This window comes from Triturus cristatus, chromosome 11, assembly GCF_964204655.1.
Source record: "Triturus cristatus chromosome 11, aTriCri1.1, whole genome shotgun sequence".
Classification (NCBI taxonomy): Eukaryota; Metazoa; Chordata; class Amphibia; order Caudata; family Salamandridae; genus Triturus; species Triturus cristatus.
Window position 1 is genome coordinate 480,438,803 of NC_140594.1, and position 24,929 is coordinate 480,463,731.

At 45.0% G+C, this 24,929-nt stretch overlaps 1 protein-coding gene across 1 annotated transcript in view; it reads right to left on the bottom strand.

Annotated features, from left to right (window-relative positions):
* Positions 1-24,929, bottom strand: part of DOCK5 (dedicator of cytokinesis 5) — a 923,455-nt gene that overhangs the window by 420,867 nt on the left and 477,659 nt on the right. The window contains exon 18 of the mRNA XM_085632878.1: positions 4,659-4,839. Coding sequence (XP_085489004.1) covers positions 4,659-4,839 — 181 coding nt within the window. The remainder of the gene's footprint in view (positions 1-4,658; positions 4,840-24,929) is intronic.

The following is a 24,929-nucleotide window of genomic DNA, read 5'->3' on the forward strand; positions in this document are numbered from 1 at the left end:
TGAAGCCTGGCATGGGGAACGATCATGATGCAAGATTCCATCATTCCCAGTAGTTGCATATACACTGGAGCTGGAAGCGAGGGACTGGACTGAAACTGGAGACCTAGCGCCTGAATGTTGCAAATTTTGGCTGCATTGGGAAAGGCCAGAGCCTTTTGAGTATCAAAAGTGGCTCCTAGGTAATTTTGAGTGTTGGAAGGTTGGAGATGCGATTTAAATACATTGACTGTGAACCCCAGTTGGTGCAGTAACTGTAGTGTCCTGTGAGTATGCTAGAGACACTTAGGATACGTATGATACGTATTAGTTTTGATGAGCCAGTCATCCAAGTAGGGGAAGAAATGAATGTGTTGTCTTCTTAGATGAGCAGAGACTACTGCCAGACATTTTGTAAAGACTCTTGGAGCAGTGTTGACTCCGAAGGTGAGTACCTTGAACTGGTAATGTTGGCTCGCTACCCCAAATCTGAGAAATTTGTGATGAGCGGGATGCACTGGAATATGAAAGTAGGTCGTTCTTTAAGTCTAGAGTAGAGAGAAAGTTGCCCTGTTGCAGGAGTGGGAGCACTTGTTGAAGTGTTACCACGTGAAAATGGTCTGGATGTATGTAAAGATTTAATTCTATTAAGTCCAAGATTGATCTGAGAGAACCGTACTTCTTGGGCATGAGAAAGTAAAAGGAGTATACAGCCGACCCATGGTATTATAGTGGTACGGGCTTTATAGCCCCTTTTAAAAGGAGAGGCTGAACCTCTTGTTTGAGGAGGTGTAAGTGATCCGGTGACAGTTTGTGTGAACGTGGAGGAATGTTTGGAGGATTGTTGGTGAACTCCAGGCAATAACCAGAACGGATAATTTCCAGTACCCATTTGTCTGTAGGTATGGACTGCCAGATGGGTAGGAAATGTGAAAGACGCCCCCGACAGGTGTTACATGGTCAGGGGTGTGTGTAGGCAAGTCACTGTTTGGTGTTGGAGGGGGAGGCGCGTGTTTTGGAGCCTCTACGTCTACCTTTGCCATTGTTGCCTCTGTAACCCCCTCTGAAGTAATCCTTAGAGGCAGAGGGTTGATTGTTGCCTTTGTAGGTGGTAGTATCTGAGGAGGTATTTTTGGACCCTCTGCGGTAGAAGGAGCGCCGAAAGGAACCACATCCTGGGGTTGACGGGCTCCCATAGATTTTGCGACTTCTGTGTCCTTCTTCATTTTTTATAGTAAGGAATCTACCTGTAGTGAATCAGCCACTTTTGTGGTTTGACACCCTATGATGACCCTCAACCACCACCATTCTGTACTGACTTAAGTGTATTATGTTACCTTAGCCTTAATGTAGGATGGGTTTGCATATGCCTGCTTTTTTTCTGCCTTTTAGTGGAATAGTCTTTCCAAGAATACAAGGTATGGGATGTTGATGTGCAGTCTTGTGGGTGGTGGTGCACACATGTGCTCAATGTTGTATACTGAGGGATTAAGTGTATAATGTTATTTGGGTTAGGTGAATTATGACTTTGACCTATTGGCTTTGATGTGGTCTAATGTCATTCTGCCTTCTGACTTTACCTTGCTTCAAACTTTTCTGTGTGCACAGTGGTGCTTGTAAGTTGTGTGGATGAGAATTATAGGTGCTCCTCTGTGTGCATGGCTTAACTAACTCCATTTTCATGCTGAAGCCATTTTCTGTGCCTGCACGAAGAAGAGGGCATGTTTTGCTTTCCTCCTGTTTTTCGCATTTTTCTGACTAGAGAGAACTGGTTCTTATCAGAGGAATGTACATGGTTTGACTCGTAGCCATAGCAAAGGCCTGATCAACCGTTGCTGTGACCTTAGAGCAAGCTGGTACGGGCTCTCATGAGAACGAGGGGGCGGGCTTGCTAGAAGCTTCGCTGTGTTTGAATGTGTATTAAAAAGGGGAGTCTACACTGGCCTGGTGGAAGTTCATCCGTGGAGCAGACGTGTTGTCACAGAAAGTGGTGTCAACTCTGAGCTTTCGCCCGGTTCAAGCAATGGACTCCCCTTGAACAAAGTGGGGTGAAATGATGGAACATTAGGTGAGGTGTCTCTGCTACTGTCTCTTGAATCTTTACTGATTCTCTCCTTTCCTTCTTATTTCTGATTCTTATATCCATACATATATATTTCTACATATATATATATTTGCATTGATTGTGTTTCAATCATACTATTGATATGTTAGAGTCTGCTATGTTAGGTGCATTTGGCTTACTGTGTGGTGCTATTTACTAATAAATACATCCCAGATATACCAATTCGTCTTTTCCTTGTAGCAGGAGGTGTGGACTCTTCTTGGGCAAGTATTCTGTTGTAGAAGGATGGGTGAATTCCCTTCTAGCAGGTAATTGTGTTATAGGAAGTTGGTCTAATCCTGGCAAGTGATGTGTAAATTACTCCTATATTATATTGTTTTCTTGCCTTGCCTTTGGGGGAGTGTTGAAAGTTTGCCCACCTTAGGAAGTGCTGTGTATATGTTATATTCCATAAGTTTGGAACTGATATTCTCTACCTGGGAAAGTGACGGTACATTCCTTGGTCCAGGGGAGATCTAAAGTTTGTCATTACACTACCACAGGGACAAAGAGGTGTTCCTTGTCAAATGGTGTGTTCAGGATAGAAGTTTGAACCTCTGGTTTGAATCCTGAAATACGTAACCAGGTATGCTTTCTTAAAAGGATGCTGATGTTGACAGCTCTGGCTGCAGTGTCTGCAGCATCTAGGGCGCACCTGATAGAATTACTGGAAATGAGCTGTCCCTTCCGAACTAGGTCTTGCGCCTTGGACTTGTGCTCATCAGGTAGAAATTGGAGCAACTGCTCCATTTCATCCCAATGAGCCCTGTTGTACCTAGCTAACAGTGCTTGTGTATTGGAGATGCGCCAAATGTTCACTGCCTGGGAGGCTACTCTTTTCCCCGAAGCATCTAGCAGCTTAGATTATTTGTCTGGGGGTGGAGCATCTCCTGTTATTTGTGAATTTGCCCTTTTGCATGCATTGGAAACTACCAAGGAATCCAATGGTAACTGCCCCTTTATGTATGCTGGATCCGATGGTGCCGGCTTATATTTCTTGTCTACCTAAGGGGAGAGGATAAGTGCCCTGACGGGATCATTAAAAATATCGTCTACATGTCTGATCATACCCTTGAGCATGGGGAGTGTGTGCGAGGACTTTTGCAATCTACTAAGAGTCTCGAAAAGGAAATCCTCTTCCAGGGATTCCTTATGCAGCTGAACCCCATGGTAGTTAGCAGCTCTACCCAACAGTTCTATGTATCCTACACTGTCATCGGTGGAGAAGGCTTGTTAGGGTATAGATCAGGATCATTCCCTGGGTGGGAATTGGTGTTGTAATCTGTCCAGGGGTCTGCAATATTGGCTCATTGCCCCCAGCCCCATCCCCGTCATCTTGATCTTCAGGTGTATGTGGTGGTGAGTGCTCTGGTGAAATTAGTAATGTTTGAAACTGAGGAGAAGGAGGTGATGGAAGAGGAGGAGGAGAAGGATTAGAACCGACATTTTTCCTTTTTAAAGGAATGTGGTAGACCTCTTTTGTCTCAGGTTTGCATTTTATTGTCACCTTTGTGGTAATATGTCCAGTTGTTGGGTGAATATATACCTCCCACTGTTTCGGATCCGGGTTGGAGGGTGCCCTAATGGGATGTCTTAGTCCCCCTCGGAGCCGTAGTCGGAGATGGAGATCGGGTCTTGTTCCTCCTCGGCTCCCATGGCGTCTCCGGCCTCTTGTTCCGAATCTTCTACAAAGAGGTCTGGAATGGAACTTGGGTGTTGGCTCTGCATGTTGCGATGTCGAGCCCGATGGTCGCAAAGTGTTTTCTTCAATCGGAAAGCCTTACACGCATCGCAGTACTGTTCGCTGTGCTCTGGAGACAAGCACAGGTTGCACAGTTCGTGTGAGTCGGTGCATGGAAACTTCGCATGGCACCGAGGGCAGAATTTAAATAGAGCCCTTTCCATCTACTGTGAGGCGGACTGACGTGGGTAGGCCCGACAGTCTTCCACGAGTTACCCAATCGAAAGAGGGTTTTTTCAGTAAATACGATACGCAGAGAATGGGATTATGCAATCAAAAACAATACAGTTGAGGGAGAGTGTCTTACGCACCGAGGGAAACCGTAGAAACGGTTTCGAACTGGAGCACAGCAATTCAAGTCCGAACCCGATGGCGGAAAAAAAACTATCTAACAATGGAGTTGATGCCCATGCGCACTATCCTCGAAAGGAGGAGTCACCTACCTCGTGACTGGAAAGACTTGTTCGAAGAAAAACAACTTGCAAACATCAGACCCAACACTAGGTGGCAGGAGTATGCAAAGCATGTGATCTACAGCTCACATGCCTCTAAGAAGGTTCTTTCAATTTATTATGATCTCATTTTAATTTCTCCATTCTGTGCATTATCAGACCTTACTGCCATTAGAAATAGAGATGTGTACCAATGGATTATCTGTGTGCAGCTAAAAAAATATTTTATATCAAAGCTGCTTCTCTGCTGATGATATTCAAAATGAAGAACATTTACTGATGAGGCAGTAAAAGAGACAGCTACCTTTGCAGAGGATACCTACCAACAATGAAACAAATTTGAGAGGCTCCAAACCTGTGCATAGAATGTTATCACTAAACTCACCATTCTGGGTAAGTTTTGTGGAACAGGTGAGGGTATAGATCAAGAAGCTGTCTTTGGTGGACACAAGGCTAGCTGAATGATGAGGGCTCCTCAGCGATTGGGCTTCCTTCTCCTCCGATTCTTCTTTTGTACCAGGGAACATCAGATAACACTTCACATCATCCACTTTCTTGCTGTCACCCTGTTGAAGATATCATAAAATTATTCTAGCCATATGCTTCATGTAATAATGGAATGTGCCTAAAGGAAAGTGGGTAAGTCAACAAAGTGTCTTGTCATTTATTATGTACTCCAAAGACCTCCACTACTCTTATCTTACAATGGTGAGGTAATAGGGGTTAGAATATTTATTTTCTTTCTCACAGCCACTAAACTAGGCAAAATGACTGATAAGCATTAAAAATAAGGCAGGCAATAAATATGTAAATAGGAGGCTGTACCTTTTTGCAAATTTCTCTCAAATAGGCAAATACATGAGTTCCTTACTGGGGTGTGGCAGGCTAGAGATTCAGTGTGTGTGATAATTAAGGAATAAAGAACACAACCAGGGTTGGGTCCTAATGCACCCAACAAAAAATTGTTACAAGACTGAACTCTCCAAAACCTATATAAACCTGTGTTAAGTAATTATATTGAACTTTCTCGTAGGTACAAAAAGGTAGCCCTACCTGTTACAAATGATTTCTGGCAGGATGTTCCAAGCACTCAACTCCTATGGCCAAAACATCTAACTCCATTTTTCTCTTAAGTAATCAACAGAGTCGCAACTAGTGGATAAACGCTACATTCAAACATCTTCCGAAAACAGGGCAAGGTTTGTCCGTATTACTGAAAATATAGTTTCACTCGGAAACCATGGCAGTTGAATAGCGTTCTCTTTCTTTTGGTGGACTTTAACTCTCTCTGGGCAAACAAGAATGGGATAATAGAGAAATCTGACTAAGCCTACAAAATTATTATAATGTTTTCCCGGCTAATCACTGTAGGGATTTAGTGCTTGATTTAGGACCAGGTGGCATAAAGTCAAACGGAAGTACTAAATCTGAAGCATCGGTGATGCAATTTCTTCTACATTACTGTCTCTATGGTGCATCTAATGCTACTGGTAAATTCCGCTATGGTAATAGCACTTTCTTCACAAATCGAAGGATATTCTCTTCCACTAAGCACTTCATCAGACTTTCAGTATTTTTCATTAATCTATCCACTAACACATTCTGCCATCCTATTACTTTTCCACTTTATCTGTTTTTGCTCCTCCATTGTATCTAAACTTACAAAGTGCTTAACAGACCCTTCAAGTAATTGAACTGAAAAGTAGCAAAAAAGCCTTTCACATAAACTTGAAAAGTTAATACTCTTTTTAAAAAGAGCAAAGTTACAAATTGAAACAATTCTTAGAAAGTCTTTCCAAAATAGTAATTTTACATTAGATTGATGATAGAAGATTTGTTTAAACTTTACTAAACTAAAATATGATCATTTTGGAAAAAAGGCCATCTGAATTTTAACTCACTAATAAAATAGATGTGCATTAAACAAACTGGGCCCCTTTCACAACACTATTAAATGACATGTGTGCACTATTAAACAAGTGAGGTATAACTGTATGTAGTAAATGTTTCATGAATGCCGGGATATTCAAATACATTTCTGCCCTACTGCAAAATTTCCGGATGTAGGTACACATCTACACAGCTACTCAGCCCAGTCACTTAGGGTGGTAACATGTGGGTCAGAATTATGGAGCATTGAGGGCACTAAATATCACTAAGACAGCTCATTCAGGTCCCAGTGTCTGACTGTAATCAGCTGGTATATTTGGAGCATTCTCCTGGGTGATGTGGCTGCACTATTTTTAGTATTATCTTGAAAAAAAGGTCCAGGAGAAACTGATCAATCAATAATCAACGCCATCTGATATGATATTATAGGATCTGGATTTGCTCAAATAATGTATTTGTTCTTCTCCATCAAGAAATTGTATATTGAATATTGTTTGACATCCTCTTGGGATTGCCAAACTTCTACATCAAATACAGTATGGCAGAGTTTTTGAGGTTCAATGAAACTGGGAAATCTACAATGATAGATTTCCTGGTACAAATTTCTCTACCTATTGAGCTGGTCGCTTGTGAAAAGTAGGGCATTAAAATCTAAATCATGTTCATGAAATTGAGGTAAAACCTATCACAGCTTAATGAACTCTGCCTATAGTGGAAGAAAGGAAAAGGAGTTTGTCTTGATGAGAATTGTTCAACTGAGTCCCCTGCAGACATTCTTTAGTGCGTATATGCAAGGCGATTTTCCCATCCTATGATAAGAGATATAATAGCAAAGTTTGGGATTTTGATGTTATTACGATCTAAAATTGCTAAAAGCATGCTTATCCAATTTTGGGCGAAATAACAAAGAGTGTCATTAATTAGGCTATGAAGCATACAGTACACATTTTTGTGCTATGCATAGTAATCAATACCTTTATTTAATTTACATCCCAGCTCTAAAGTATTGCATTTGAAATTTCATAACAATCTATCATCAGGGGTGTAGATAACAACTCTTACTATAATTCAATTTATAATTAGTAATGTGAGGCACACATCCCCGTTTCTTTAAATTTATATACATATTTGTACTGCCTGTTTAATATTTTGCGGCTCAGACACTATTTTAATCAGTAACACTGTAAAACAAGCAAAGAAAATGGATCATTCATACATTTTTGCTTCCCGAACAAAACATTTAAAAAAAAAACTACTCCAGTGGATAAAAAAAGAACTGCTTTCTGAATATCTTTCACCTATTACATATTTTTTTTTAATGTGCAAGATAGTTCTGAAACATAAAAAGATCCCTCGTGCATTACAATGGTTTGCAAAGCAAAGTGGCAGAATTATACCTCAAACAGCCAGTTGTATAGGGTGGGAGAGATAAACTCTTTTGGGTGAAGCAAAGTTCACTTTATGTAAATTAGAAAGAATTGGTAAAATAAGCCTGGCAGACAGTTGTGCTGTCATGCCAGACCTGAAAATTACATTTAGTAACACAGAAATTTTTACAATCTTTACTACAGCTCCAGGCTACCTAATATATGCATAATGCTAACATATAGGTTGGGACCACCTTCACTTCTGAAAAGGGTCTGATGATCACAGAAGTCCGAGCAAGCCTTTATAAATCTTCTTTATCTTGGACCACTAGCTGAGGTGGTGTGGCCTGCTTCTATCACCCACTGCAGTGAAATTATGGAATTCAAAGCTAAGGGCAATGATGAGCCAGCACCAAGAGACAAGACAACACAGAGCCCCACCCCCAACCTTTATGAAGAAGAAGAAAAAAATACATTTCAAGCCAAAAAATGTAATTAAAGTTACATTATGTTGTCCACAGCCTAGAATGCTGAATGATAGTTTGTTCTGGATGAAGCAATAAACAAAGTAAAGCAGGCAGAGACAAGCTGTCATCAGAGGGGGATGCATTAGAAACCTTCAACTCTGACCTATCAAAAAAAGGCCATCAGGGGGAGGAGCCTAGCGCTTGACCAAGATGGCCGCGTGAGCCTTGAGCTCCCGCTACCCTCGCGCCCTCCTGCAATCATCCTGTCCTAAATCCTGATTTTCATGCACGGCATCCTGCAGATGAGTCACAGCTGGGGCGACTGACGTTATCCGGGCTAAGATCGCCCACCGGGGACCGAAGTTGTGCGTGGCGGAAGATTGCGGCCTACCTCCGAAGGATGCCAGGGGCTTGCGGTGGCAGGATGCCCGGCCACTAATTGAACAACAACGGCCTTGGGAGGAGTGAACTGACGGACGGACGCCGCTGCACTTTCACTTTCGCTTTCTCGCCCTTTGTTTGCTCAGGGTGGGGAGTGCTCCGTGCAGGCCCTCTATTGTCTGGAAGACCTCCACACGGTCCTGACTAGCTGCTGCAGTCCTAGTTGACCCTGTTTCCTCTAGCGGAGTGAGGGACGTCCTTTTGCGACTGACCGTCCTGCTATTCGAGATGTCGACCAAATCAGAGGCGGACAGGTCGAAGTCTAAGACTACCAGGCGAGGCGGCTATACCCAATCCAATAATATGGATCGTTATGCCCAGCAGAAGGGGTCGCCTGGTGGATCGGGACAGTCGCTGGAAGCACAGAAGGCCGATTCATCCCCGGCCTCGGAGTTATCATTGCAGGATATCAAGGGGGCGATAGATGGGATGCAATCTTCGATTGGCCGGCAGTTCGAGACCCTGGCGCACAAGGTGGACATGATCTTGGTTGATGTCAACTTGATTCGCGCGGACCTGGGCAAAACCAACGAGCGGGTCAAGTCCCTGGACCTCCAGACCACTGGCCTCGCGGACGACGTCTCGGAGCTTCAGGCCGAGGTTCGCAAGTTACGAACCGCGAATGACCTCTCCGCCCGCCGGCTCGAAGACTTTGAAGGTCGGGCCCGGCGCAACAATGTGCGCCTTATTGGGGTCCCGGAAACTTCAGAGGAGCTCTCCGTGGATTTACTCGTCGAGGACTTGGTGGTGAATCATCTTGCGCCTAAGGGCCTCGGCAAGTTTTTTGCGGTGGAGCGGGCTCACCGAGTGCCTGGCGGACGACCTAAGGTGGGAGCTCCCCCGCGGCCGATTGTCACCCGGATCTTCCATTTTCGAGATCGGGACGCTATCCTGCAAGCATCGAGGGTGACAGGCCCGGTGCCTTTTCAGAATGCCTCTGTGAGCTTTTACCCTGACTTCACCCAGATGGTGCAGAAACAGAGGCAAAGTTTCCTGGGGGTGAAGCGGCGGCTTAGGGATATGGACCTGAAGTATGCCATGCTTTTCCCCGCCAGGCTGCGTGTGGTATATGAGGATCGGACTTTCTTCTTCGAATCACCGGACATGGCAGGGGACTGGTTGGATGCACTCCCTCGGCGACAGCGTGGATGGGGCGGAAGGTGACCGGGATGGACAGAAGTGATACCTCCGGTGTCGGCCTGTTTTGATTCAGCCCCGGACAGTGACTCGCACCTTATTGCAGTAATGGGAGGGCGGCGGGGGGAGGATAGGGGCTCTTTCCTCCCTTGGGGTACTTTTTGTAGATTTGTTTTTGATAGGGCGACAGGCACACTGCAAGTTGGGGGGGCTTTGTAAGCTGACGCAGGGGTGCAGGGTGGGGGGGGGGGATTCAGGATGTTGGGGTTGTTGTTTGGGGTTGTTTTTTTCTTGCAAGGCATAGCACTGACTGTCAGAATTGTCCGATTGTGGTTCTCCAGGGGGGGGGGGGGGACCTCGGACCTCGCCAGATGTGGTCCTCCTGCAGGAGACCCACCTTATAGGGAATATGTGTTATGCACTTAACAGAAAGGGCTATAAATTCACACTCGGGGTTTTCCTTGGGATCCAGGGGTGCGGGCATACTTGTCAGAGCTTCCCTACCATTTGAGGTTGACTCCACCATTGCTGATGATAGGGGGCGCTTTGTGGCCGTGGCGGGGAGGTGGGAGGGCAGAACGTTGGTATTGGTTTCTGTTTATGTCCCTCCTGCCCTGCAGGCCTCCACGTTTGCTGATCTGGGCAAGGCCTTGTTGGAACTCCCCGAAGGGATGCTAGTGGTGGGAGGAGACTTCAATGCGGTTGGTTCTGGAATGCTCGATAGGTACCCGCCCAGAGACACCGGGGGTGCTCAGAAGTGGCTTCCCGACTTTATTGATACTTTTGGTCTGGTAGATTGTTGGAGGCTGCGGCACCCCACTCAGAGACAATATACTTTTCATTCCGGGGCCCACGGGAGTCTCTCTCGGATTGATTATTTGCTCACTCTGGCGGCACACGCCTCTTTGGTATCTGAGGCTAGGCACATGGCACGGGGCATATCTGATCATTCACCGGTGTGGGCCCGTCTGGACATTGGCCGGGTGGTGGGGGGCAGGGTGGCTCCCATTAACCCCTGGTACTTTCGTGACCCCAAGCTGCGCAGCGCGTTGCTGAAGACAGTTGACCACTATTTTCGAGATAATCAGGGCTCAGTTGAATCCGCGGTGTCCTTGTGGGAAGCTTCTAAGACTGTACTGAGAGGGGAGGCTTTGTCCTTGGTAGTGGCCGCCAAGCGGCGGAGAGACGCCGAGGTGATACAAGTAGAGGACGAGATAGCGGCTTTAGAGGTGGCCTTGGAGGGGGATGTTGCGACGTCCACACTGCATAATTTGAGCCTGAAGCAATTGGAATATAGGGATCTGGTGACAAACGCCGCCAAGACCCTCAATAGGGAGCAACAGGGTCGATTGTATGACGTTGGTGATAAGGCCGGGAAATTGCTGGCATGGCTGGATAAAAAAGAGCGTGTTAATCGTGTGGTGCCGGAGTTGTTGACGGATGGGGGAGAGGTTGTCACTGATCCCGACGGTATAGTTCGGTGTTTCTCGGACTATTTTCGTATGGTATACACCTCGGTCTCGGATAGGCCGACTGAGGACTCGTGTGATCTTCTGCGTGACATCGCTCTGCCCTGCCTTTCTGCCATTGATAGGGAGGACCTCGATGGTGATATCACTGTGGACGAAGTGGCGGGTGCTATCCGTGCGTTGCGCTCCGGTAAGGCTTCGGGCCCAAATGGTCTGCCGATAGAGCTGTACAAGCTTTGTCCGGATAAGTTGGCTCCTCACCTGCGCGCCATGTTCGTGGAGGCGCGGGGGAATGGGTTTCTTCCGCTCGATCAACGGCTGGCGACGATTGTGGTAATACATAAAGACGGAAAGCCCCGGGATAAGTGTGGCTCCTATCGGCCGATCTCACTTCTCAACGCCGAGCCGAAAATCCTTGCCAAGATTCTCGCTAACCGCCTGGTCCGGGTGCTTGGCGACTTGATCCACCCGGATCAGTCGGGCTTTATCCCGCACCGTAACACTGCACTGAATCTTAGACGCCTCCATGGAGTGATTGCTAGGACGGTCACGATGCGAGAGCCGGCTATTGTGGCGTCCCTCGATGCCACGATGGCCTTTGACACGGTGGAGTGGGCATACCTGTGGGCTGTGCTAGCCAAGTTCGGCTTCGGGCCTGGATTTGTGGGATGGGTGAGGCTGCTCTATGAGGGGCCTCTTGCAAGCGTCGTGGTGAACGGGCGGGCGTCGGCACCGTTCGAGCTCGGGAGAGGCACCCGACAGGGTTGTCCCCTGTCGCCGTTGCTGTTCGCCCTTGCTCTTGAGCCATTGGCGGCGTGGATACGGTGGCACCCGGATATACGTGGGATCCGTTGGTCGCCTGACCACGAAGACCGTATTTCACTCTACGCCGACGATATTCTGCTATACCTTGCCTCGCCCAAGAAATCTCTGATAGTGGTTTGTGACGTCTTGACATCTTTCGGTAGAAACTCGGGCCTAGTCATTAATTGGGGGAAGTCATACTTGTATGTCCTGTGTGGGGATGTCCCGCCTGTCCCGCGCAACTGCTCGATCCAGATAGCCCAGCAGGGCTTTTTGTATTTGGGGATCTATATTTCCACCGACCCCATTTTACGCTACAAGAAGAACTTGCTCCCTCCCTTGGCGCGTCTGCGGCGGGATGTGGCGGGCTGGCGGCGATTGCCGCTTTCCCTCCTTGGCCGTGCCGCACTGTTCAAAATGATGTCTCTTCCCCGTTTCCTCTATGCTCTGCAGAATACCCTTGACTTGGTCCCGGCCAGCTATTTCCGTGAGGTCGAAAGCCACCAGTGCGCGCTCTTGTGGGACGGGCGTCCGCGTATAGCGATCGCTAAGTTGACGCTTCCGTAGTACGACGGTGGTATCGCGCTTCCAGACATTCGACGTTATTACTGGGCCACCCAGTTGAGCGCGATTAACCATGGTGTATATGGTCCGGCGCTGAGCCCCGGCTTCGCCATGGACCGATGGTTGCTCCGTGGGGGTAATTACCACAGAGCGTTGTACTCTAAGTCGTCGGACTTCACCCTCACAGGGCCCACCAGAGTGGCCGTTCATGTATGGAAGGTGGCGACGGACTCGCTGGGCTGGAAGGGTAAGCTTACCCTTGCCACCCCTCTGTTTGACTCAGATATTCTGGGCAAGCTTTGGCATACAAAAGGGTTCGAGAAATGGGACCTGATCGGCATATCCAGGGTTGGAGACCTTTTGGTTCAGGGTAGGATAGTCATTCGAGGAGTTGCAGAAGGAATACGAGCTGGGGAGCACGGAGTTCTTCCGATATGCTCAAGTGCGCCACGCCTTGTGGTCAGTCCTTGTAGAAGGGGAGAAGGTGCCCGAGTCCTCTCCGTTGGAGGACCGGATCCTGGATGGCCATATGCCAGAGAGCACGATTTCGCTCATTTATAAGAAACTTATTAATGTTCGGGCGGATCTTCTTCTAGGGTTGCGCGATCAATGGACCAGGGATGGCCTTGAACTAGATGATGAGGATTGGCAGTATGCAGTTTCTTCTCCCAAAGAGGTCGCTATCCCCGCGCGCCTGCGCCTGGTGCAGCTTAAAATACTCCATAGGGTCTATGTGACGGGGCCCAGGTTGGTCCACATGGGTTTCTCTGAGGAGGGCTTATGTAAGAGAGGCTGTGGTATGGTGGGTACCTTCCTACATATTATTTGGGAATGCGGTGCGATTATGGAGTTTTGGAGGCGAGTCCACGAGGTGATGGGGGAGGTGACGGGAATTGTCATGCAGCCTGAGGCGCGATGTTGTCTCCTGAATGTCTGGAGTCCTACTGACCACAACGCGGCACAGACTCAGTGGGTGACCCTAGGGAACATGGTAGCCAAGCGCGATATTGCTTGGCTGTGGGGCTCTAATAGGCCTCCTACATTGACAGCGTGGATGGAAAACATGGACTGGAGCATGTTTAGGGAGAAGACAGCGTATTGTGCTCGAGGGCGCCCTCGGAAATGGCACTCTGTATGGGGGCCATGGAACCAGTACAGAGGGGACATATGCCTGCCCCCAGACCCGGACCCGCCTGAGGAGCAGCTTTCCCCTTAGCTTTCTTTCCGGCTTTGAATTTCTTGCTGATATGTGTTTGTTTTTTTGAGTCTCTGCCTTTCCCTCCTTTCCCTTACTATAGACCTGTGTCTGTTGGACGGAATGGGGCTCGTCCCCCCTGATGGGAACCTCTTTTGGTGCTTACAGTACTTATCGCCTTGTTTGTGTTTAGGGTTGGATTTATGTTTATTTAAAACAGAACCTTTGACTCTCCTGTCAGTAAAATGTGGACGCAAGCATGTGTTGAGTCTCTAAAGCTGCCGTACCTCCGGGTTGTCGGCCGAATAGCTGTGTCACTGATTTAAAATAAAGGGTTTAAAAAAAAAAAAAAAACCATCAACAGAAAATACCATATTTGCTTTTTCAGCCAATTCACTCAGCATCACAAGTGAACCAAAAGCTTTCATGGAACGATACATCTCATAGCGCTAACACCTAAAAATGTACAGATAAAGTTTCATCTAAAAGCACTACACATCAATTTTGCACTAAACATTTGTACTTTGAATAGGCTGCTAGGTACGAGCAGAATCAGAAGCAGTTTACATTAAGTATTTCTCTTTGTTGGAGCTGCATTTCTGTCACACTTCTCATTCCTAGCAAAGACACAAATACTGAGAATACCTCCACATCCCAAAAACCTGGTGCTTACAAGAACATTATTTTTTCCATTCTTAGCACTGCCTACTTATAATCCTACTATAACTTTGCCAGGTATATATTGTTTCAAAAGTGTATAGTTGTCTGAGATCTGATTCCAGGTTAAAACTATATTTTTATTTAATTTTCAAAACATTAATGCAAAAAATCAGTCATGAACACAAACGTTTCCCTGTCATATTGCCCATACATAAGGTTCTTATTAGTTTCATGTCTACCACAGTGTCTACTATAAATATTCACTGAAAAAAACAAAGGTTACAGGGACATTATCGTTAGCTTGACGTTTTACCCACACAAAACCATAGAAATTCAACAGTTACAGTTAAAGTAATACTTATGTTAAGAAACTATAACTCATGGCCTAAAGTTACTTAATAGCACAAATTATAGTTTCTTCAGATAAGTATAACTGCTGAATTTCTATAGTTTTGTGTGGGTAAAACATCAACCTAACTATAACGTCCCTGTAACCTTTGTTTTTTTCAGTGAATTTCTATTGTTTTTTATTAACAAAAAGTAATATACAATTACCGTACTTTAATACAGCCCTCGGCTGTGGGTGCCTACGGTTAACCCCCCACATACATCATACCCCATGCTGTGCCATTGGCCGTGTATGGCAAGGGTATGGTGCAAGTGGGTGAGGTTTCTTTTTTTTCTCCAATGGGCTTCGGATCCGCAGGTACCCGTAGATCCTCGAGTCGTGCCCCAAAATGTATTTGGACCATTTTCTTGCCCATGAGGAGTTCCTCAGAGACCCCTTCATGTATTCTATGGGGTCAGGATACCAGTATCCACAACCTATTTGAGGTTTAACACTTGATTTTTCCCTCCACTGTGTCAAGAGACAAACAAAATGGCGTCCGCAACTTTCCTTTCAGGTTGTGGCCAGCCAATCAGGGCTTTGCTTTTCCCCCCAGATCCGCAGGTACCCACGGATACCCACAAATTCCTCACGGGTGGATCTGCAAAGGACCCGCAAACCCTAGATATAGATACATTTCTTTCTTTAAAAACTCCCGAACTACTGAACGGATTGTCACCAAATTACAAAACGGTCAGTTTCTGGACCAAGATCTAGCATTCTGCCAACTTGGTGTAATGTCATTCAGCGGTTCGGGGTGTAGCCGTGCTAAAAAAAATGCATTTTACTCTTGCCATCTAGGACTGCCACTTCTGCTAATACTCTAGTTACTATGTCCACTGTTTCCCCATCCATTTGCAAATGCAGCATGTAGAGCAAGGCAAAGTTACTAATAAATTCGAGGATGAGGATGAATGAGATGGGGGGGCTGTCAAGTAAAAGGTCTGAAACTATTGTTTGTTCACCTTATCCAGAACAAGCAGTGAAATGAAAGAAAAGGACACAAAAACCCAAACTGAGCAACCCAGAACAGGCACAGGTGACACAAAGGCAGTGTGTAGTACCTTTCCCAACACTACTGGGTCCTTAGTTACGAGGCAACATAAGTGGGCAAATTAGCAAATTAATGGACCTAAAACTGCGCCCTGTGCTGGACTGCCTTGCTGCTATTGAGGGGAGTTAAAAAAACTATGACAAATCCTGGCAAGGTCCACCCAAATGATCATTTGGCAGTAGAGACACCAGGGACACCAGGGGCTGATGGAGCAATTGCTACAATATCAAGTGAAAATGTATCTATTAACTCTAAAGAAGCTGCAAAAAGAGGTGGCATTAACACACAAACAGGTGACAGTCTCAGGGGCAGCCCCTATGACTTTAGCTCTGGGTGGTAGGCTTCAGATTTTATCGAAATAACTTGAGAACAATCACAATAATACAATCAGAACAGCACCAGCTCCGGTAATCTATCTCTCCCCAGCTGCCAGTCCATATGCAGTTGCTTAAAGCAAAAGAACCCAGACTGGTTACTTTTGACATTATTTTTGTCCAGAAGACTTGGATGGCTAATCCTTTTCATATAGAAAGGGAGCCCTATAGATTTTTGAAGAAATTCAAGCAGCAAAAGAAGCTAATGAACAGACTCCCAGGGAGGCCGCAAAGTAAGATAAGTTCCAGATGGCTGGAAACAAAACCAGTCACCGACAGCATCAATGAGACAAAAAGTACCAGAAGAAAGCAGGAACACCACACCGGGTGTATCTCTGGAGGAGAGAGAAGAACTCGCCTATGAAGGCGGAAAAGAATCAAAACAAGTGGAAACAACTGTCCCTAACGACCTTAGTACAACAAAAGAGTTGAGACTCCATACCACCATGACTATCTCTGAGCGGACATAAAGCAGAGTTGGCGTTTGCACCAAAAAGGGAGGTGCCATCAAAAGGCATATCAGTCAAAGCAGTTTGCACAGCCACCGAAAACCTGGAAGTACCATGCACGCCAATGTAGAGCAATTGAAAAGGCCATAGCCTGACCAACAGAATCGATAGTATCCATACACAGCGGATGCTAAGTGTGGCAGCTTGCTACCCATCTTCTACCAGGGGAACAAGAGCATTCCAGGCTTCGTCCAGAAGGGAGGGCAAGAGGCGAGTTGCACAAGGCATAGAAGAAGTGGGGTGAACACACAAGAAGTGTTCAGAGAGTGCAGAACAGTGTGATAGAAGAGAAAATATGCCTACCACAAGAGTCAAATTCCCTGGCTGCTCTTTCCAGAGGAACAGGGGTAAGAACATCAATATTTTGAGTGGCTAAAGCAGCCTGAACCACAAAAATTCTAGTAGAGGGATGTCGAAGTAGACAAGAAAGATCCTTTAGGGCCGGGCTATGCCTGTGAGAAATAGAGCGCTGTTTCAGGTTTAGTCTAAGTACCCAACAGTATATCGAAAAGACTCACACTATAAGAAAATACAGGCTCAACATTAGACTGGGCAGGATGTAGAAGACCAGTTAAGGGGTCTGTTGACAATTCCACTGAGAGAAGGTGCAAAACCAGGGCAGCCGAAACTCAATTGAGCACATCCACCAGCGTGGAATTCTCCTTTATAGCCAAACCAGGAGGAGACAGGAGGCTGGTGAAGATTCTAAGGCACTGGCGTCACCCAAGTCAAGTAAGCAGCTAGATTGTATAGGGGGTGGTACTGTGTCCATAATTGGAGAACGACACGCTAAACCTTTCGTAGTACTTCCACAACCATGGTCCTCAGAAGAAAAAAACTAGAGGAAGGGATCAGCTTCATCGATACCGCATCTGACGCTGTAACCGAAGCCGGCCGACACAAAGAAGGTGAAGCCTCGATGTCAGAAGGAGCGTTGATTGGCTTAACAGCACCACCATCAGAGCAGCAGACAAGAGCCCAATGCAAACATTGGAGTCGGTAAACCAGAAGGGTGCCGAAGGTGGGAGCCGCGATGGGCTGTTCACTGACGCTGCTGAGGTGTTAGACACCAGAGGCCACGCGCTCCAGAGGGAGGTGACGTCCCAAAACAAAAAAGAGATTGAGAATATTGTCTCCTCTGGGTCAAAGATGCCCTGACACAAGGATAGGTAGGGAGAGGTGGGTCGGACTCATGCCTCTGCAATTCACAAGAAGAGCGGGAATCAGTGGTAGGCGACGAAGACAGGTGATGCCTCAACTTTGACCGCCGGCTCCAAGACTTACCTCCAGATGTCGTAGGCAAATGATGCCCACAGGAACGGCTCCTAGAACAGATGCGCTGTTGGTCCCTAGAACGGTTAATGGACCAAGGACGATGAGCAGATGTCAAAGACTGTCACATCCGCGCTGCCACAAGCTATATGCAACGTTCCCTGAGAGCTTTGAGTCGGAGCTGCTGACAAGAGTTGCACTCGTCGGAGTGGTGCTAATCCAGACACCACATGCATTTTGAGTGAGGATCCGTGGCGGAAAATTGTCAACCACAGGACAACAAGGCTTGATCCCTGAGGAGATTGAAGAAAGGCACACTGCTCTGCTGATGAAAAGCATCAAGTAGGCGAAAACGGGCAGAGGAACTGCAATGCGGATCCGCGTGTTAGCGCAGAAAAGAAGGGACTGCCATTAGCGTGTTAGGGGAGGGCTTATACGGTTTCCGTTCATGTCACATCCAGAGAAGACGTTGCTGCGGAGTCGCTCTATGCCCTCTGCCGACACGCAGAGGTACTGCTGAGAAAATTTTCCGATCTAGTCTGGTACCTGGGAAGGATTCTAAGAGAAGGAATCTGCGGCTAGATGTCTCCTTCAGATAAAATAGTTCAACAAACTATGTAATCCATTATGGTATGCTTCTCAGAAAACCCTACCCACACAACTGTATTAATGGAATATAAACATTTATGTTAGTCAATAACAGAGGGTTTGACTTCCTGTAGACCAATACAAGAGGCCCCCTTAGTGCTGCCTGTACTGCACCCCATAAACGTTTTAAATCCACTCTCAAATTAATGCCCCGTTGCCTAGCAGATATCCAAAAGGCTAGGTGCGACGATAAGAACAAATTGGAATAAAAGAAAAGGGAATTAAGAACTAAAGCCTGGGAAGACTGGTCAGCTGCTGCCTCATCAAGGGTCAGCACCAAGTTTGGGGAGGTAATTAATCTTCCGTTCTTTTCTGACCATGATACTTCCAAGGTGGAAACCCTGATCCCTGAAGCTGTGTGGGTAACCCATTTCATGGGAGTATTCCAACCTATATAGAGACATCCGCAGTATAATGATGTTTCAACTAAGCCTGCCTCGTCAGATTTTGTTCCAGTGTCCTTAAACACACCTATTGAATTAATGAAGGTAGTTACGGCTATTAATCAGTCTGGCCCCTGGAAAGCCTCAGGCCCTGATGGGGTTCCAGTTGACCTTTTTAAATCAAATATACACTTATGGGGTCCGGTCCTAACAAATGTGTTAAGGAGTGTGGTGGAGGGCAATATCCCTGAGTCTTGGAGATCTGCAATTTTGGTCCCCAGCTTTAAACAGGGAGCTAAAGCAGCACCAGCTTGCAATAGGCCAATCTTCCTTTTTTTTTTAAAAAAAATGTTTTTTTTATTGGTTTTAACATATTTATTCCCCCCCCCCGGACAGGTAAACATTCTGTACATTAACATCATGAACTTTAAGTTTAACAAATTTAAATAAGCATTAAAGGAAATTTTGTAAAATATATTCAGTGCTTCACAGGGAAAAGAAAAACATTTTTTTTAAAAACCCCAATTAAAACAATAACATAAATACATTGTAGCAATGATGATTAATCAGATTTGTCGCTCTCGTCAAGATGTGAGAGGAGTCCAGATATCCGTGCCCCTTTCACGTCGCCTTTTGCCTTTCCGCTTATATATAGCTATCTCGATATTATGCACCTCTAAAAGCCTAGCTAGCCACTGTTGAAAAGTGGGTGGTAACGGGTCTAGCCAAGCCGAGGCTAGACATAGACGCCAAACGGCCATAGCAACAAAAATAAAATCATAACCGTTTTCAGGTTTATTTGAATCTTCCACCCCGAGTACCATTACCTCTGGTGACAAGACAACCTTTCTATGAAGAACAGAAGTTAAAAACCTCTCTATATCTTGTATCAGAGGTGTTAACACTGGGCAAGAGGCGAAGATATGGATGGAGTTTGCTTTAAATAGATTGCATCTCGGACAGCAAGTCCCAATACCAGTTCCCCATTTTGCTATCTTATCAGGTGTATAATAGAGAAAAAAACAGGTTTTATAAAATTGTGCCATGAGATTGGTAGAGATAAGAAGCATTTGTGCTAACTGATAAGAATCTAAAAATACTTTTTTAGATATATCGAGTTTACTTTGCCACCTCATTGCCATTTTATCTAGATCATCAGGGAGTTTGTCCAACAATAACTCATAAACTCCACCAATCGAATGTTTCCTAGAATGTATAACTGTCTCTACTACAGTAGATTCTTCCCAGAATGTTCTTAGTCGAGATTTGTGAGTAAGGAAGGCCCTAATCTGAAGATATTTAAAAAAATCCTGCCAGTCTAAGCCAAATTCTCCCTTCAAAACTTCAAAAGATTTAATACCCTGATTAGTATAAAAATCCCCTAGTTGTGTTATTCCCAAGTTATACCATTTATTAACGCAGTTATCTTTAAAGATAGTTGGTAGAAGAATTGGGTTATTTAATACTGGGGTGTAGTATGAGAATCGTCCAATTCCTAGCACTTTTTTTACTGCCTTCCATACCTTAAAACAACTATAGAGAGTCTTAAATTTGACCTTTTTATGGTAACTGTCATGTATGTGTTTCCAAAAATAGCCATAGCAGGAATTCCCCACCAATAGCTGGAAGATTGATACGGTATGTTCCTCTGTATTATTTCGACTTTGTAATAACTCCTTACTGTATAGTAGTACACATGACCAGTAATATCTCCTTAAGTTGGGGAGTGCTAACCCTCCTCTGTCCTTAGGAAGGGTAAGATATTTATATGCTCGCCGGGGTTGAGCATATGACCACACGAATCTAGAAAAAGTACGTTCCATTACTGTAAACCACTGATTAGAAATGTCTAGGCAAACTGCCCTGAATAAATACAATATCTTTGGAAAGTACACCATTTTAATTGCATTAGCTCTTCCAATAATAGAAAGGTGGAGATTGTCTAGCAGTCGTAGATCTTTTTGTATCGTGTTTAGTAGTGGCTTAAGATTTAAGTCCACAACTTCCTCTAATTTGGAAGAAATTGTTACACCCAGATATGTCGCTCCCTTCACCACCCTAGGATCGTCCATCAAATTTTTTTGATTTAGAACAATTTGTGTCTTTCCTTGATTTGGTGTATAGCCAGAGACCAACCCGAATTTCTTGGCTTCGGCCTCAATGGTCAGCATTGCTACTCTGGGGTCTGCAGTAACTATAGCAATATCGTCAGCATATGCTAATGTTTTTGTTGCATATCCCTGTGATATAATGGGGGTTATAAAATTGTTTTTCTCTAAGTAAAGAATGAAGAAATCAATATATATTGCAAAAAGCAATGGCGAACAAGGACATCCCTGGCGAGTTCCCCTGGAGACTGTAATTTCCTTGGTTAAACTTCCATTGACAGATACAACAACCATAGGATTATTATACATTTTTTGTATCGCCTGAATGAACTTAATTCGAAATCCCACCGTCGCCATAGCTTTCCAGAGAAACTGCCAGGAGACCCTATCAAAGGCCTTCTCTGCATCCAGAAGTATCAGGGCCATAGGGTCTCCGGTATTTTCTGTTCCGTCAAAGAGTGTAATGACCCTCTGGATATGATTTATCGTTGACCTTCCAGGAACAAAACCATGCTGACTTTTAACGATAACTTTATGTATTATAGGTGCTATTCGATTTGCCAAGATTTTGGAATATATTTTTGAATCAGCGTTTATAAGGGTTATTGGACGATATGATCCTAGCTGTTCTGGGGGTTTCCCTTTTTTGGCGAAAATGACAATTTTGGCCTTGGACCAAGAGCCGGGAGGTTCCCCCCCCCCCCCGAGAAGATAAGTATAATTAAGTCCCTAAATATATGTTTAATTTCTTCTATAAATATGCTATAGAACTCTGAAGGGATACAGTCCAGTCCTGTTGCCTTTCCTTTAGGGAGACTCTTAACTGCAATCAAAACCTCTTCCATATGCCAATCTTCCTAATTTATTCTACTGCAAAAATCCTGGGGCTGCAAATTTTGGCCCGCCTTGAGACCTGGGTAGAAGAGAATAAGGTCTCAATGCCCGCACAGTTTGGGTTCAGGCCAGATATATGCACAGTAGAACAAATACTAAACCTCCATCTTTACACAAGCAAACACATGAAGGAAACAAGGGGGCATTCACATGGCATTCATTGATCTATTGAGTGCTTTCCATTTAATTAACAGGGATAAACTATGGGAAATAATGCAGAACCTGGGGGTTGAACCAGAACTCCTCACCCTAGTAAGACACTTGCATTATGATTTGAAAGTCTTGGTACGATGTGGACAGCAGGGGGAATTAACATCACAAATAGAGTTCCTAAGAGGAGTAAGACGAGGATAAATATTGGCCCTGTTCTTTTTCATGCTCTACATAAATGGAATAACCGAACATCTAGCAAGAGTGGGATGGAATATATGGAGGGGTTGGATTTTAAAGTGAATCAGTTGAAATCCTAGTCGCTGACATGTGGGCCACGGCTACTACACACTAAAACTACGCACTTTAGAATGGGGGGAACACTACTTAAAAGGACAACCAATTTTAGTTACTTAGGAATACTTTTTAGCTCCTTGTTAAGGTGAAAATCACATCTCCAAATGAAATGACAACTAACGGGAAGGAACATGGAAGCCATTTTCTGATTTGCATGGATTTTAAAGCAAACCATTAGCGGAGATGATAGTCCTGTATAAGTCAAAATGCATCTCGGCTACTCTCTATGGGGCTGGATTGTGGGGGTATCAAAAAGAAGATGCACTCCAACGCATAGAAAATGCACACAGATTTGTTAGCAGTCCCTAAAAATACTGAATATTTTGTTTGCCATGAGGTGTTGGGGCTACCTTCTGTAGGGGATCAGATAAGAATTGCCCTACTTCTTTTATGGATAAAATGTTGGCAGAATCCAGAGTCGAGTTTGGTGAGGGTGTGCCAGGGTGTATGTCATACTGCTTATCCCTAGAAAGCGTAAACAGAATATCATGGTTGACGTATTTAAAATCATGTTTCCAAAAGCTGTATCTAATAGAAATGTTCACACACGCACAATGCATTGGGGCAGATGCTAAGGTGATTGTGAAGCGTCGCCACATGGAACACTGTCTGGATGAGAGATTATGGAGCATTTTGAAAATTAAGACTGTTGAGCTTTATGTACAAATAACTGTTAAAAATGTTTAACTATACCTGTTATGGATAGAGAACACAACTTATTGATCGTATTTAACATATTTTAGACTAAATTTAATTCAGTTTAAAGTTACTTTTCCAATACAATGTGTATGGCAGCATGAAGTACCCCCATGTCGCTGTTGTACGAGTTACTTACCTTCGGTAACGATTTATCTGGTAGAGACGTTGTCTAGCCGCAGATTCCTTAACTTAGAATATCCCCAGTCGTCAGACTAGATCTGGAAAACTTTTTGCAGCAGCACCTCTGGGGGACGGGGCCACACGACCCCGCCCTAACGTCGTCCACGGACGTGAAGTCAGCGAGGTCATATAAGTCCCTCCCGGCGCGCTGACATCAGTTTTCTTCAGAGAAACTTTTCCGTGACAACGCGGAGCCACCAACAAAACTGTGAAAGTATGGAAACAGTGTGCGAATGATGAAAAATTCATAAAAGAAAGAAGGCAGATGGTGCAAAACACCATCAGAAATGACAGTAGCAGGCACTGTCTACATATACGAGAAGAAGGGCAGAGCAAACTGTGAGAAGAAACTCCACAAAGCGAAGCATGTACCGTCTCCAAAGGCTGAGTAGCAAGAGAAGAAGTCGCAACAGGCCAGATAGATTGTCATTACCACGTAGAACCGTGCCGACCAACAAGGACGGAACACAGGAAGAACAGTCTACTGCGAGAAAGTAGAAGGTATGAAAAGAATGGTATTCCCCTATAGCAAGGGAAGGCTGAAACATAGCCCAGCAAACTCCAAAGAAGGCGACCATAGAGGAGACAAGGGCCCTGACTCAATGGAGACAGTGGGAGGGAGGGAGCAACAGGAGAAGAAGAAGAATCTCCTGAGGAAGGTGAAAGAAAGGGCACCGTTTACAGGAAAGAAGCCACCTGGAGGGAGGCATCCACCTATGGCAGTGGTTCCCCAACTTTTTTGACCCACGGCTCCCTTGACCCATTGGCCATTGCCCGTGGCTCCCCACAGACAGCCATTAGCTTTCATGACTGTATGAGCCATATAGCTAATTGGATGACAGACAATTGTCTGAAGCTGAATTAATCCAAAACTGAGGTTTTGGTGCTGGGGAACAACCTCTCATTCTTGACTGATAGCTGGTGGCTGGTCCAACTTGGTTCTTTACCTAAACCAGTGCTCAAGGCCAAAAATGTAGTATTTGTCTTTGACACCAAGCTGTCCTTTGAAGTGCAAATCTACTCGGTCAACTCGGCCTGCTTTTTTATTTAGAAAATTTTGAGGAAACTTCTTCCGGCAATACCTATGAACCTGAGGAAAACGGTGGTATCAGTGCTGATATCTTCAAGATTGGACTATTGCAATGCCCTTTTTTCCAGTGCTCCCAAGCACAGCATTCAAAAGTTACAGATTGCTCAGAATGCAGCAGCAAGAGTACTTCTGGGTATTTCTAAATTCAACTCCACAGCTTTACTCCATCTTCACTGAAAATAATTGGGATGAAGCTAATTGAAGGTATTATAATTAGGGCTCCCGGTTTTATGGTATTTATTTTTTTGCCATTTCCGTCTGTATTTATCCATATTTATTTTTTGGGCTTTTTTTCTGTATTTATCCATATTTATTTTTGCCACAAGCAAAAGGCGACGCTACAGCTAGTATTTTTCCACATTTATTTACATTGACAAGGCACACCTGCGCCCGGTTGTTATTGGGCAACACAATACATTCAGCTGAAAACTTTGCCATTGTAGTGCATTTCGAAAGACTTTGAGGGCATTGAGGCTCTTTCTGGTTTGTTAATGAAGTGAAGACCACTGAAAACCCGTTCAATATTTGCTGATGATACCGGAATGGCCACAATATT